The following is a 12,924-nucleotide window of genomic DNA, read 5'->3' on the forward strand; positions in this document are numbered from 1 at the left end:
TTTGTTGGGAAGCTTTGAGGTCGTTACCATTAAAGAGAAGTGATGAGAGTTCACATGATCCATCTGGCATGTAAACAAAAGTTTTGTATAGATTTATAAATAGATTTATAAATAGGGGGAAACGAATTTTGAAGTCATTTATCCGTTTTCTACCCCGTGAACCAAAAAATGAGAATCGAGCCAAAATCTTGTTTTTGCGCTTCTCTGAACAAACGAAAAAACGAAAATAGGCGCCGTTTTCTCATTTTTCTACTATCAATATTAAATCAAAAAACGAATGATCAGATGATACACGGACCGAATTTCCACAATGTTCTGCTTAAGTTTGTCATTGTCAAACATAAATGAATATTCAAAACAGTTTGTGAAAAACATGCATATTATACTCGGTTTTTAAACTAACTAAAAAAATAAATCATTTTCTGGTGTCTTCTAGATGATTTTCAAATAGCACTTCTAATATTTAGAAAGACGTGATTAATTGTGACTTTTATTATGAAATGAATGTTTTCGCTAATTCGGTACTTTTATTTTGAAATAATTCCTGTGGGTAGGTTGCTCAGGAAGTTGATACAATCTGTTTTTGATGCCACGTTCACGTTGCTCATAACATTTCAAATTTATTGAATAACAGAAAGGTCAGTTCACCCTTTACTGTTTTAAAACACTGTGTTGCTGCTTAATAACTGTAACTTACTTTAACTAAATAAACCTTTCATTTAACTGAACGGTTGTGTTAGCTAGTAGGAAAAAAACGTCAAGAGGAAACCAATTAGTGAACTAATGTCAACAGAGATGTTGCCGCACTCATGTTTACATGACAAAAATATGCCAAGTCTAATCTTTATTTTGGTATTTAATCGCTTATTTTTGCATATTCAGCTCATTTGCTTGGCTATTGGATTAACATAAAAGCGATTCTGTCCAATATATATATATATATATAAAATCTTTGGTTTCTCAGACAACAGCCTTGTGTAGATTATATATAGAGATTTTGAAACATTAAACTTTGCTGTGGTATGTTGTTTGAAGGTTTGATATCATGTCGAAGGTGTCTATGGGTAAAGTACTGCTCCGAAATGTCATCAGACACACAGACGCCCATAACAAGGTATTTTAACTTGTAAATTTGCATTATTTCAGCATTTTTATATCATCTGAATCAAATCAGTCTTTATGATTAAACTTCTAACTTTAGATTCAAGAGGAGTCTGAGATGTGGAAATTGAGGGATCTTGAGCGACAAACCTCGTCTGCTCATTTCCCAAAGCAGAGGTACACAAGGGACAACCTTTGTTTATTGCTCATGATTTCTTTTTCTCTTTAGTGACCATGTGTAATTCTCATTTAGGGGCCGCATGCACTGTGACCGTTGCTTGGATGATTCAGAAGGGTCCATGCGAGAGCGGCTTGGAGACAGGAGAGATGAGATGTCTGAGAGAGACGAGAGAGAGGCTCGATACTGGACGCGAAAACTGTATGAGTTTGAAGCCAATGATCCTGACAGGTATTGCTGGTTTGTTTTGTTCTCATGGTGTCTTAATTATTTTGTGTGGTTGAAACGTGCGATTATTTTTGTATGCTTGAGGCATTTCCTGTGATCACTGTTCTGTCTCCTCAGGTGGGGCCACAGTGGCTTTAAGGAGCTTTATCCAGAGGATTTTTATTCTGATGGGTAAAGAGAAGCAGTCCTGCCACCATCTAATGAATATTCAGCATATTTTTGCAGGATCTTTAAAGAGAAGTGGTATTTAACATGGTCTGTTGTGGTAATGCAGGGGTCCATTATTCTTTGATGATTACATTGACATTATTGTTAATCTTGACTGAAATTGTGAAACAATTTACAAAAAAAAAAAAAATAGAATAATAAAAGAATACATTCTAAAATAAAATAAAAATACATCACATTTAATTCAAAGTAAAATTATAATATTGTATGTAAATCCAAAAGATTCCTGTTATAGAGTCCATTTAATCTTAAAATGTATAGAGGTTTTATAGAATAGGGGTCACTAATTATGGTTTAATCTTGGACTACATTTTGTGGGGGAAAACATGTGTTTTAACCAAATATATTATATTAAATTGAATAAAAAAACAAAGTTCAACTAAATGTTTCACTGTCCCACCCAAATTAAAATGTATTATGTAAAATTAAAATGTAATTTACAAATATATTTGTAATGATTATTTTTATGGCTTTGCAATGTAGCCATCAGAGAAAAACATGTAAATACAAAGGTTAATGAACGATGACTACATCTTAATTTAATTCTCTTTTCTAAAGAATTAAATAATCCTAAATCATGTAATATATTTTAATTATGAATTTATTTAATAATAAATGATTAACTATAATAATATAATTCATAATCTCAATATATACAATTATTTAAAATATTTCAGCAGTATATTTTGCTTGTTTGATGCTACAGTTATTCTTTTATTTCAGGGGAAAAGACTGCAGTAATAGTAAACACAAAAGGAAAAAACACAAGAACAAACTAGACGCTGACATAGAGAAATCTTCCAAGAAGTCATCTAAGAAGAAGAAAAAGAAAAAGGAGAAGAAAAGACGGAAGACTGCTGCCTCAGGCTCTGAGACCTGCAGCGATGCAGAGGACACCGTCAGGAGGAAACAGAGGAGGAAGGGAGGTAAGAGCAAGCGGAGGAAAAAGGAGCACAAAAACAAGGACAGAACCGAGGACAGCGACACGGAGGACAGCCATTCAGACACAAGGCCGAGAACGCACAGGAAGAGAGACTGCCCTGAAACGGACACACTGACCGAACCGCAAAGGAAAAAGCGGAAAAACTGGAAAGTGGCGAATGAGGAGAGATCAGAGGAGAGCTCTGATGCTTGACTTTTCAATATTACCTGTATGCTTGACTCTGCTAACTCTAGACACTTTGTTTTAAAACTGTGCATATCATTCATATTTGAGAGACTCTTGATCATGGGTCTGAAGTCATTAACTTGATCTTTATACCTCATCAAACAGACACTTGATGGCTGTTTTTACCATGTTTGCATCAAGGAGAATTTGTCAAATTTTTATGAGGTTGTATGTTTTTTCTAAATATTTTTATATATCTCTGAACATGTTTTTATTACTCGTCAGACTGAACAATTTATATTGTCATAAAAAACTCAGGTATTCTTCTACCATCTGTGAAATTGGATTGAATTTTTTTTTAATACTTATATACTTGAATCTGTCAGTTATGACAATACAAATGTGTGTGTGCGTTTTTGTGACAAATGAGGACATAAATTGGTATAATGACAAGAGTATAACATAGGTATTACAAGGAGGTGGTGACTTTTCAGGACATTACCCCATGTCCCCACTTTTCAAAACGCTTATAAATCACACAGAATGGAGTGTATTGAAAATCTGAAATAGCACAAAGTTTCCTGCAAGGGGTAGGGTTAGGGGTAGGATTGGTGTAGGGCAATAGCACAGTTTGTACAGTATAAAAACCATTACGCCTATGGGATGTCCCCACTTTTCACAAAAAAACAAACGTGTGTGAGAGAGAGAGTGTGTACCCGTTTTTCTATTCAGGTGGGGACTTAAACCTGAATACACACAGACTCATGGGGACTCGTGTCACGGTGGGGACCTAAATTGAGGTCCCCACGGGTAAACAAGCTAATAAATCACACAGAATGAAGTTTTTTGAAAATCTAAAAATGCAGAAAGTTTCCTGTAAGGGGTAGGTTTAGGTGGAGGGCAATAGTATATACGGTCTGTACAGTAGAAAAAGCATTACGCCTATGGAGAGTCCCCACAAGGATAGCAAACCAGACATGAGTGTGTGAGACAACAATTTAGCCAAACAGTATTTGTGTTCGTTCAGTATGAGTAACATAATATGTCATATGGCAGTTGTCCGGAAGGTGGCACTGTTGCACGTCAGACGACAATCTCGAATCGAGGCTGCCTGATTGTCTTTTAATGACTTGTTTTGAACCTCTGCTTGTAAACACCTACAGTAAATGGTATTTCGCTACTGTTTGCTTCCGACATTTACGGATAATGACTACTTCCTCTTGCTAATGTGTCCGCTTTCACTGGTTCATTTGCACTAAACTGCCAAAGGTCAAACATTCATGTCATATAAATGTAATTACGGTATATCATTAAAGCAGACTTTGGAAAACAACAGGTTTTTATTAGTAACGTAGCTAAAGTCCGCTCGGAGGAGTTGACTTGTTTGTCAGTGTTTATTGCTCAGTTCCACGGAGTCCACGTGCGTTGTACGAGCGGTGTGTATCGGTGAGGGGTGACCGCTCATTATCCTGATCACCGGCTGCCATCTTCCGCGGTAAAAGCGGAGCAGTCGGCGTAAAGAACATTGCGTCTCTATGGTAATGAACACTGCCCTTTCCTAACAGCTTGGCACGACGACTCAAAACAACTCGGAAAATTATCTAACACTTTCAAGCTGCCAAGCTTCATAATGAAATCAAATTAAATGTGGCCAGCTTTCATCAGCTGAGATTGAGCTGTTCTGTCTTCATTAACGCAGCTCAGAGGAACACGCTGTTCAGACTTGATTTTGCTGAGGGGAATTTCAGGCTGATCCGTTAAAGGTTGTGCCCTTTTGGTGTCTTTGTGACTGTTCCAATTCATACTGTGATGTTTTTGTCCAGTTTGATGCCCCTTCATTGACACCAAACCAGTTTAGCCTACCTAACTTTCCTTCAGCAGTAATCTCAGAATGATCATCATATCATCATTAAAAAGAAAAAAGTTAATACTGTGGGTGAGAAACAGATTCAAATTGAAGTAGTTTGAGAAATATATTGTTTTTCGTTTAGTTTCATGTTAGTTTGCTTGCTTGAGATATTTGATGGAGTGCCTAATGTTCTGGAAAATATGAGTGAAGCTGCTGAAAAAAGTGTCCACTATACAAAGTAATAATGTGTTTTATTTAAATGCCACCTTTCTATAACCAAAGGTTGCTTTTACACAAATGGAGGAATCAGAGAATAACAAAACATGTTCTAAAAAATGTGCATTGCTGTTCAAAAGATTGGGGTCAGTAAAAAATAGTACTTTTATTCAGCAAGGATGCATTAAATTGATCAAAAGTGACAGTAAAGACATTTATAATGTTTAAAAAAATACATTTAAAATAAAAATCGTTCTTTTAAACTTTCTACATGAAATAATCCTGGGTGGAAAAAAAGTATCAGTTTCCACAAAAATATTGAATATTAAAGAAAATGTTTATTTATGAGCAAATCAGAATGATTTCTGAAGGATCATGTGACACTGAGGAAAATTCAGCTTTGCATCAAATAAATAAATTACATTTTAAAATGTATTCTAATAGAAAACAGTTATTTTAAATATTGCTTTTTATTGTAATTTTGATCAAATAAATGCAGCCTTACATGGTAGTGTAACTGAACATGTTAAGCCACTATAATAAATTTTTTATCAGCCCTATAATTGTTTGATATTAAAGTAATCATTTATGCTTTCTAAGTTCAACAAAGCAAAATATTTCCCTGAGGAATCAGCTGCATAATTTATCTACTTGCTGTTTGTTCAGAAGACTGGACATTGATTTTGCCTAGAAGGAAGAACACTGATCTCGTGTTGTTTATTTGATTCACATTACTCTACAATTACAGAATTGTGTGGGGTATGTTCCTTCTTCAAGTTAACCATGTCAGAACTACCTTAGCCAAGCAGGTCAATCCAATAATCCTTCTTTATTGAGTTCTGCCTGCAGAGCACTGCATATTTACGTCATATTGTGATGGTGTAGAGATGCTTGTCTCTATCATAAGATAAGAGTGCATTACCAGAAATTGGGTTGAATTATTTCAGGATATTCCTCACAATATTAAAACACATTACTCAGGAATGAGCTATGCTTTTGAGTTAAATGTAGTCTGTATCTGCTGGTCTGGTCTATATATGACGTAGGTATGGTTTACAGAGGATCAGATGTGTGCATCACCGTGTATATTGCATATAGGTAGAGATTACACTGAAGTGTGCATGTGCTTTTAGCTCTTTATTGACATCATATCTGTGAGTCACCAGGCATGTGTTTGATAAAATCCCATTCAGGTTGGTTCTTGGAGGCGGATGATAAGTATCATTTATCGAAGCTAGAAAAAGATCATATCCTGCAGAGGATTACAAATGGGCCAAACGGAGGAAGTATACATCCTCAAAGTTGGTACTGAGTTGTGGTGATTCCCTCCAGTAAGTTTAATTTTGAATCACCTTTGTCTATGTGGTCAGTCATTCATTCTGCTTTAACAATAGCTTCTCACGCCAACATTAAATGATGGCTGGCATTTATTATATTTTGATTTATCTATTCTTTTATATTCAAAAAACACTATTAAATACACTATTGCACTATTGTCAAAACGTAGCAGGAAAATGGTCCATTGTCAATAGTGTGGCAATGTATGAAGCTCTGCTCAAGTCACTTTCAAACCAAGCAGCTTTCTGTTGTTCATCACAAACTCAGGTGACAAACGTGAAACCGTTGTGAAATCTGGGTAAATCCTTTGCCTTCGTGTAAAATTGCTGATTGTGTGAATTCCTGTTGTGGTACCATGTGTACCATAACCATTGATCAGCAAAATGTCATGGGCAAAATCAAGTAACTTCAATAGGAATCCATGCGATTTGTGCGAGGGCAAAAAAATTTCCAACACAGATTTCGCAACAGGTACAGTTGCTTGGTTTGAAAGTAACTTCTGTGTGAGCTGTGCTTTATATATCGTTACATGATTGACAAATGACAATGGACCTTTTTTTGCCCATGAAATTTCGCTACTGTGAGTGCAACTTGAATGAATGGATTTCACCCACAAATATTCGCCAAACAACAATAATTGTACTCCTCCGTAATAAAGGCCCCAGTATACACGCTATGTAACGTCATTTCGAACAAAATCAGGCCAAAACGAAGTTTGATTGTAAGTTCAAAACAGCTTGCCAACGCTTTCCGGAAAAGTGTTTTCCAGTAGGTAAACACCTTTGAAATACCATTGGTCCATGGCAATGATGTATTGAAGACAAAAATAACAAAAGTTCACAAGAGTACCACGACGCATGCGTGTAAACGTGTGGTGAAGACTGGTATGAGGAGCAGAAACTGTTGAATAATTTCATTGCAAAGATATTTCCAACTTCTTTTTAACCCCTAAAAGAAGACCTTTGCCTTGAGTATTAAATGTGACCACAGCTTAATACTGATTAATACTATTAATGTCAAGATTTATGACCTTCTTTATGACATTCTTGCAGCTACAGTTTAGCATAGAAAACCTGATCAGATTCTTTTTATACTGTTTTAAAAAATCACAGTTATAGTAAATATTTCTCAAGGTGAAGTCAAATGACATGTGGTTTAAGCATGGTGGACCCCATGGCGCTCATTAACATGCCCTCTGCTGAGAAGCTTTCAAGGTTAATGGACAGCTCCTGCAGCCCGTGCGCTGAACATGCGCTGTTTCCCGGATTGCTCTCCTAATCAGTTGTGCATCCAGGCTGACCCTCTCACACACTTTGCTTCAATTAGCCACCAAATGAATCATGGGTCACTCTGCTGCCGTTGCCATGACAACCTGACGTAAAGGATTTGGATTCTGTCGACACCACTGGAGGCTTCACCAGCATCACTGCTGAGAATTTGTTATCACATAGGGATGCATTCAAACGAAGCATTTTCAAAAAGCAGGGCATTTATCTAACAAAACTAGAAAAAGAAAACTTACTCAAGTGTCCTTATGTATTCATCTTCATTATATGTGCCAAACACACAATAACTTGACTTAACTTATCAGCTGCTTGATACAGTTTCTCCAAATTTAATTGTAGTTACTAACCTAATTATGAAGAAAAGGTAAAATCTCATTGCCACAATGGTAGAATGTTGAAGGTTGTTGCCAGAGTGTTGCTATGTGGTTGCTAAGGTGTTTTAAGTGATTTTAAACGATGTTATGTGGTTGCTTGGGTGTTCTAAGTGGGGTGTGCTTCCCATACAGCAATCTAACTTGCTGCTTAACCAAGGCATCATTTCAGATGAGACTGGAAGCTAGACCCATAGAATTTACAAATTGCCACGCCCATTTTTACAGGAAGAAAAAATGTGGATAGCCTACTGTTTTTCGCATACTATATAGTATGTAAGTAGTCGATTTCGGATGCAGCATAGGTGTTCTGAGCAGTTTTTAGCATAAATGCTATGCAGTTGTTAGTGTGTTCTGGGTGCTCACAGCATGTCTAGGTGGCTGCTAAATAGTTCTGAGTGGAATTTAGCATGTTGTTGGGCAGTTTCTAGGGTGTTCTGGTTGCTTAAGGCTATGACTAATATAAATGTTTTCAATTATGTAATGAATGTCTACTGTAAAAATCAGACCAGACAGATAACCGTATTACAGCCTGGGTTTCATAACAGCACTTGCCTGACCTTTGCCTCAAACATCACACTCTGCTGTGTTGTTTCATAATATAAAAGGTGTTTGAGCAACCAGTCCCTCGTGTTCAGTTCAAAGTAATCTAGGGCACATTCTGGCCCAAAAAACACCCATCAGCAGCATGATGCTTCTCCATCACCTCTGTTAAACACTCATAGGCTTTATGGCGTGACGTCAATGAATGTCTTTGCCATACTCAGAAAAAGGAGGAAATAGATGTATGATCCATGGGGGAAAACAGCTTTCAAGAAGCTTTGATTTGAGCAGTCAACCCCCTCCCCTCCCTCACTTTCACATCCCTGCTATCACACCTCCGCCTGCAGAGCCTTATGGGACGCAGGTTTGACGTCAGCGAGTGTCAGCTCAGCCCATAGTCTGCCTCTGCTGCTAAATGGCTGCAGTAATTGATTCGGAAGAGCAGAGCGAGCCTCCAGTTAATTGGTCTGTGGCAGCAGCTGCTCTGTTTCAGGTCTCTCCTCACATTTTCTCCCAGTTCACGTCAAACAAACAGAGCAACGCATTTTTATAAGCTGTGCAAATATGAGGGGGAGGTTGGCCGTGCATCATCTGATGGATGATTGAAAAGTACTAAAGTGCTCTGCTCTGGAAGGTTCTACAACGTGTTATCAGCATTTCACTTTGGAGAAGTGCATGAATATGGTGTTTTTGTTGATCTTAAATTCATATCAGCCAGTAGCAAATAGTTGTTGCCTACTTGAACATGGTTTTCTTTGTGTGAAAGCAATGGATAATTTTGGGTCTGACTTTGGCTCATCCTTTAATAAGTTGTTAGGTAAAAAAGAAAAATCATTTGTGATGTTAAAGGGATAGTTCACCCAAAAATGAAAATGAAATCCAAGAGCTTTCTGATCCTGCATAGACAGCAACACAACAGACACGTTTAAGGCCTAGAAAGGTAGTAAAGACATCGTTAAAATAGTCCACGTGGTTCAACATCAGTGGTTCAACATTAATTTTATGAAGCTACGAGAATGCTTTTTGTGCGTAAAGAAAATTTCTTCTCTTCCGTGACAGTCTTCGATGCATGTTCATATGAGTACAATGAAGCATTTATGGAATTACCTTCCTTGCTAACCAAAAAATAAGCTCAAAACATTCTGAGAACCAAAAACTAACGTTCCCAGAATATTCTTGTAACCAGAAACTGTAAACTTGGCTAGATTTACTGTAAAACTGTGTGTCATTTATAAATAACAGTACATTCCATGTGCAGCTAAATGTTCAGGATGTGGTCTACAACAAGAAAATGTTAACAGCAAAAGTTATTCAGAATAGGAACATTACAGAAATAGTTTTCGGGGTTTTTTCCACAATTATAAACTCCAGAGGACACTGTACCAATAAAAGTTTCATTCAGTTCAAAAACTGACCATATTATGACAAGACAAGCAACCCTTTACCTACATCTGTCCTCCTTTTCCTGTGACCCTGAGCTACCATTCTTCCTTTGCTTTGTTGTCCCTCACCGTGACTTGCTCATTAGTGTGCTAGCTATTTTTGAAAAATGACTCACCAACATCATGCTCATTGTGCAGAGACAATGTACAATACTCATCTGTAACACTGAACCTGACCACCATGTGCTGTTTGAATGTTATCACCAGCACCGTTCAGTCTAAATTGTAACCTGTCACCAGCCCACATCTTCAGGCATGAGTCATTCACACTAAGTTGGTGCTCTATGTTCAGGAAGTTGAGCGAACAGTGATGTCTGTGGTTGAGGTGTGAGGCTAAATGTATTCCATTGGAACATTCATCCAATTAACTGCTGACATCATATCCACCAGGATAGGTTCATCTGCTTGCAGTTAATATGTTTATGTCCGTTTGGCAAATGTACTGTGATTTTAACAATCGTATGTCTTTTGAATTTCCAGGGTAATCAGTTTATACGTAGTAATTGTACATACACTAAATGAAATCTTAGCTGTGAAAATTGAACCAGAAAATTGCAGAAAATTGCATGTCAGGATTCTCCCATGTATTTTTCTAGCAATACATCAGGAAACAAGAAAGCACAAGGCGATTAATTCAAAGAACAAATGTTCTTTTCCAGGTAATGACTATACTTTTAAAGCAGCAGTTCAAGTATAACATCTAATCAGACATGATGAAGTAATTTATGCAAATGGATAATTCAAGACACTGGTGTGTTATATACCCAGAGTGAAGTAAAAATAGAAATATGATGACACATTGTCATGTAGGTGTAAATGTAACATTGGTAATAATTTAATGCATAATACAGCGCCTTTGCTCAAATTTACACAGCACAGGAAATATTTTTGCTCTCTTAAAAGAATAGTTTTTTGTTGATCTTAAATTCATATCAGCCAGTAGCAAATAGTTGTTGCCTACTTGAACATGGTTTTCTTTGTGTGAAAGCAATGGATAGTTTTGGGTCTGACTTTGGCTCATCCTTTAATAAGTTGTTTTGTAAAAAAGAAAAATCATTTGTGATGTTAAAGGGATAGTTCCCCCAAAAATGAAAATGAAATCCAAGAGCTTTCTGATCCTGCATAGACAGCAACACAACAGACACGTTTAAGGCCTAGAAAGGTAGTAAAGACATCGTTAAAATAGTCCACGTGGTTCAACATCAGTGGTTCAACATTAATTTTATGAAGCTACGAGAATGCTTTTTGTGCGTAAAGAAAACAAAAATAACAAGTTTATTCAATAATTTCTTCTCTTCTGTGACAGTATTCAATGCATATTCATGTGAGTACCATGAGGCATTTATGGATTTACCTTCCTTACCATAATACAGCGCCTTTGCTCAAATTTACACAGCCCAGGACAATTTTTTTTGCTCTCTTAAAAGAATAGTTTACCAAAAATGAAAAATTAGCTTAAAATTGACTCACTCTCAGGCCATCCAAGACATATAGATGGGTTTGTTTCTTCATCAGAACAGATTTTGAGAAATTTAGCATTAAATCACTTGCTTCTTAATAGTGAATGGGTGCCGTCAGAATGAGAGTTCAAACAGCAGATATAAAAACATCACATTACGATGTTTTAACTTCAAACTGTTCTCTCTGGCTACAATGCGAGTCCAAAATTGCTTTCTCCAGTGAAAACGTCATCACATCTGAATCAGGAGAGAAATATACACAGATCAACCACCGTTTGCAAGCCAGAACAGTTGTTAACAAATATATCAGAGGATTTTGATGTGAGAGGACAACAGGGGATGGACTTTTTCACTGGAGGAAGCTTAATTATGGACATATTAACGATGGCATTATCACAAATACTGGTGAATTATTGTGTTTCTATCAGTGTTTTTATAAACTCTCTCTCATTCTGACGGCACCCATTCACTGCAGAGGATCAATTGGTGAATAAGTAATGTAATGCTATACATTTCTCCAAATGTGTTCCAATAAAGAAACAAAGTTTTCAGCAAATTGTCATTTTTGTGTGAACTATTCCTTTAACTGACACGTCCAAGATGTTTGATGCAAAATGTGAAATTTTTAGGCTAAATATGTTCTGAACAGATTTGCGAAAACCAAAAGTGTCACAATTATCCCTGCACTCCTCTAGCATAAAGTATTATGATTTTCCCATTTGTGAAACAGACACTGACACTATGCACACAGGCTTATGTATGCATGTACTTCAGGATCATGTTTATCCTTGAGATGAGGGCATAGGGGGTGCAGGATGAATCTTTTCCTTCCCAGTGGTTCCTAAAAGTGTGGTGCACATGAAAGAGCTTAGCTTGATGTTATATAAACAACAAGGGCCAAGGGTGGTCTGCGCACACCTGGAGGGGCCTGGACCTTTGAGGAGAGAGTACAGGAATCATGTTCTAACATTAATAAGCTCAGAGTGGAAAATATGAAGGAGGCATCTGAGGAGAGAGTATACAGGCGATCTGGAGCAGGGCTGGATCAGAGAGAGCCTGATGTGAGGGAGGAATGCTTGACGTCATTCGGAGTGGCCTCCAGCTACTTGATTATTAACAGCTGACAGCCACCCTCTGCATGCTCTTTAGGGTCATATACCGAAATAAACAGAATGCAGAGTGCCCAGAATGTGGATTTTTTTAGTTTTTTGTTACTTCTGTTTTAACATCATGGGAATGGACAAAAATAATAAAGCTTTGTCAAAATAAAGAACTCCAGATCTTATATTTACAGTGAGGAAAATAAGTATTTGAACACCCTGCTATTTTGCAAGTTCTCCCGCTTAGAAATCATGGAGGGGTCTGAAATTGTCATCGTAGGTGCATGTCCACTGTGAGAGACATAATCTAAAAAAAAAAATCCAGAAATCACAATGTAGGATTTTTTAACTATTTATTTGTATGATACAGCTGCAACTAAGTATTTGAACACCTGAGAAAATCAATGTTAATATTTGGTACAGTAACCTTTGTTTGCAATTACAGAGGTCAAACGTTTCCTGTAGTTTTTCATCAG

General features: G+C 36.9%; 1 protein-coding gene across 1 annotated transcript; it reads left to right on the forward strand.

Annotated features, from left to right (window-relative positions):
- Nucleotides 1-545: 545 nt before the first annotated feature.
- Nucleotides 546-3,173, forward strand: nkapd1 (NKAP domain containing 1). The gene is made up of 6 exons (XM_058744639.1): nucleotides 546-638; nucleotides 1,036-1,114; nucleotides 1,202-1,278; nucleotides 1,355-1,510; nucleotides 1,625-1,678; nucleotides 2,459-3,173. The coding sequence occupies exons 2-6, from the start codon at nucleotides 1,046-1,048 to the stop codon at nucleotides 2,868-2,870; spliced, it is 768 nt and encodes a 255-aa protein (XP_058600622.1). The 5' UTR covers nucleotides 546-638; nucleotides 1,036-1,045; the 3' UTR covers nucleotides 2,871-3,173.
- Nucleotides 3,174-12,924: the final 9,751 nt, after the last annotated feature.

The sequence above is a fragment of the Onychostoma macrolepis genome, chromosome 15 (genome assembly GCF_012432095.1).
Source record: "Onychostoma macrolepis isolate SWU-2019 chromosome 15, ASM1243209v1, whole genome shotgun sequence".
In the NCBI taxonomy this organism is placed as follows: Eukaryota; Metazoa; Chordata; class Actinopteri; order Cypriniformes; family Cyprinidae; genus Onychostoma; species Onychostoma macrolepis.

Coding starts and splice junctions, on each gene's coding strand:
- nkapd1 (XM_058744639.1), top strand. CDS start 1,046: ATGTCGAAGGTGTCTATGGGTAAAGTACTGCTCCGAAATGTCATCAGA. Junction 1,279..1,354: donor GCTCATTTCCCAAAGCAGAG/GTACACAAGGGA, acceptor ATTCTCATTTAG/GGGCCGCATGCACTGTGACC. Junction 1,679..2,458: donor GAGGATTTTTATTCTGATGG/GTAAAGAGAAGC, acceptor CTTTTATTTCAG/GGGAAAAGACTGCAGTAATA.